This window comes from Loa loa, assembly GCF_000183805.2.
Source record: "Loa loa unplaced genomic scaffold supercont3.2103, whole genome shotgun sequence".
In the NCBI taxonomy this organism is placed as follows: Eukaryota; Metazoa; Nematoda; class Chromadorea; order Rhabditida; family Onchocercidae; genus Loa; species Loa loa.
Window position 1 is genome coordinate 1 of NW_018110282.1, and position 1,509 is coordinate 1,509.

Below are 1,509 nucleotides of genomic sequence, written 5' to 3' on the forward strand. Positions count from 1 at the left end.
TCATCGATTTGGAATTATATGGATTAAAGAATGATTTCATGATATTATTCAGCATATAAAAATAATAGCGTTAATCACAAGTGATAAAGCACTGTGCAGTTCCGACGGATTGGACGGATTGGACCATCAGATCTATCAGCGCCAGAAGTGAGTAAGGGCAAAGTAGAACTCAACGAAATTAATTAGAATGACGCAAGCTCGCTGAACTTACCAATTCGAGGAATAAGTAGGGAACAAACAAGTGTAGGAAATATGCCGAAGAAAATCTGGCATGCGAGGTTTCAAAATGAAACGTCCAACGAGAGATATCAAAATGAAACGTCCAACATCCAAACAATCGAAAGGAAACAGTCCAAAGGAAACAAAGGTAACATCAAAAGGAAACATCCAGAGCGTTCGACTCACATAGGTAAGAAGCGGTTCAAATGCGAAACATGTCTGATGGGCTTCGTTTATCCATCGCAATTGGTTAAACATATGACGGTTCATACCGGTGAGAAGCCGTTTTCTTGTCCGGAATGCACGAAGAATTTCACCGAGAAAGGGAGTTTGCATAGACATATGAGGATTCATACCGATGAGAAGCCATTTTCTTGTCCGGAATGCACGAGGAATTTCACCGAGAAGGGGAATTTGCTTAAACATATGAGCATTCATGCCGATGAGAAACCGCACAGTTGTTCGAAATGTGGGATGTATTTCACCATTTTATCGAATCGGCTTGAGCATTGGAGTATTCACATTAATGAAGAACCGCACGCTTGTTCTGTGTGCAATAAAACATTCTCGCAAAAAAGTAATATGAAACGTCACATGAAGATTCATAACAATGAGAGGCGCTGATTCAACTGCCCCGTATGCAGCAAGGCTTTTCTGACGGAATCTAATTGGGAAAAACGCATGATGAATTGCGTCTTGAATGAACTGATAGACGCATTTTAAGCCGGAATTACTCATTGCTATTTTGTTGTATTTTGCTATTTTGTTGTATTTTTTGTCGTATTTGTTGTATTTACCTATCCATTTCGTTTGTCAATTTACATGCAACGTTCCGTTGAAAACAATAGGCATATTGGTCATGCCATCTTCAAGTAACATTTCATATAGTTGATAATCCATCCCAATTACTGTTTCACACCAGTGAGTTATCGAATAGTTGATTCGAATTCAATTACTAGAGATTATTCACTTAATTACTAGAAATCATTCACTTTTCTTGATGTATTAAAAGCAGAAAGTTAGGATTTAATTGTTGTGAAAGTTTGAATTGTCTGAGTTGAATAGTTTCAGCAGCGATATATTTGATATTTATTTGTGTAGGAGAGTAACCAAAGAACTTCTTTATTGACAGGATAATATGCAAATCTCTTTAAACAATAATATCGACCAAGCCAATAGACTTTAAATTTGGTAAATAATGGACAGTTGGAATAAGAGAAGAGATGCCAGGAATATTTCGTGTAATAACGTTGATGTAGCGTCCAATCCAAAAAAGGAGATCCTTCTTTC

The 1,509-nt window shown here is 37.1% G+C and overlaps 1 protein-coding gene across 1 annotated transcript; it reads left to right on the forward strand.

The window, feature by feature from the left end:
• Nucleotides 1-252: 252 nt before the first annotated feature.
• LOAG_19139 (zinc finger protein) lies at nt 253-843 on the forward strand (the record flags this gene model as incomplete). The annotated part of the gene is made up of 1 exon (XM_020451793.1): nt 253-843. One exon carries the CDS (start codon nt 253-255, stop codon nt 841-843), a length of 591 nt encoding a protein of 196 aa, XP_020304401.1.
• Between the last annotated feature and the right edge of the window lie 666 nt (nt 844-1,509).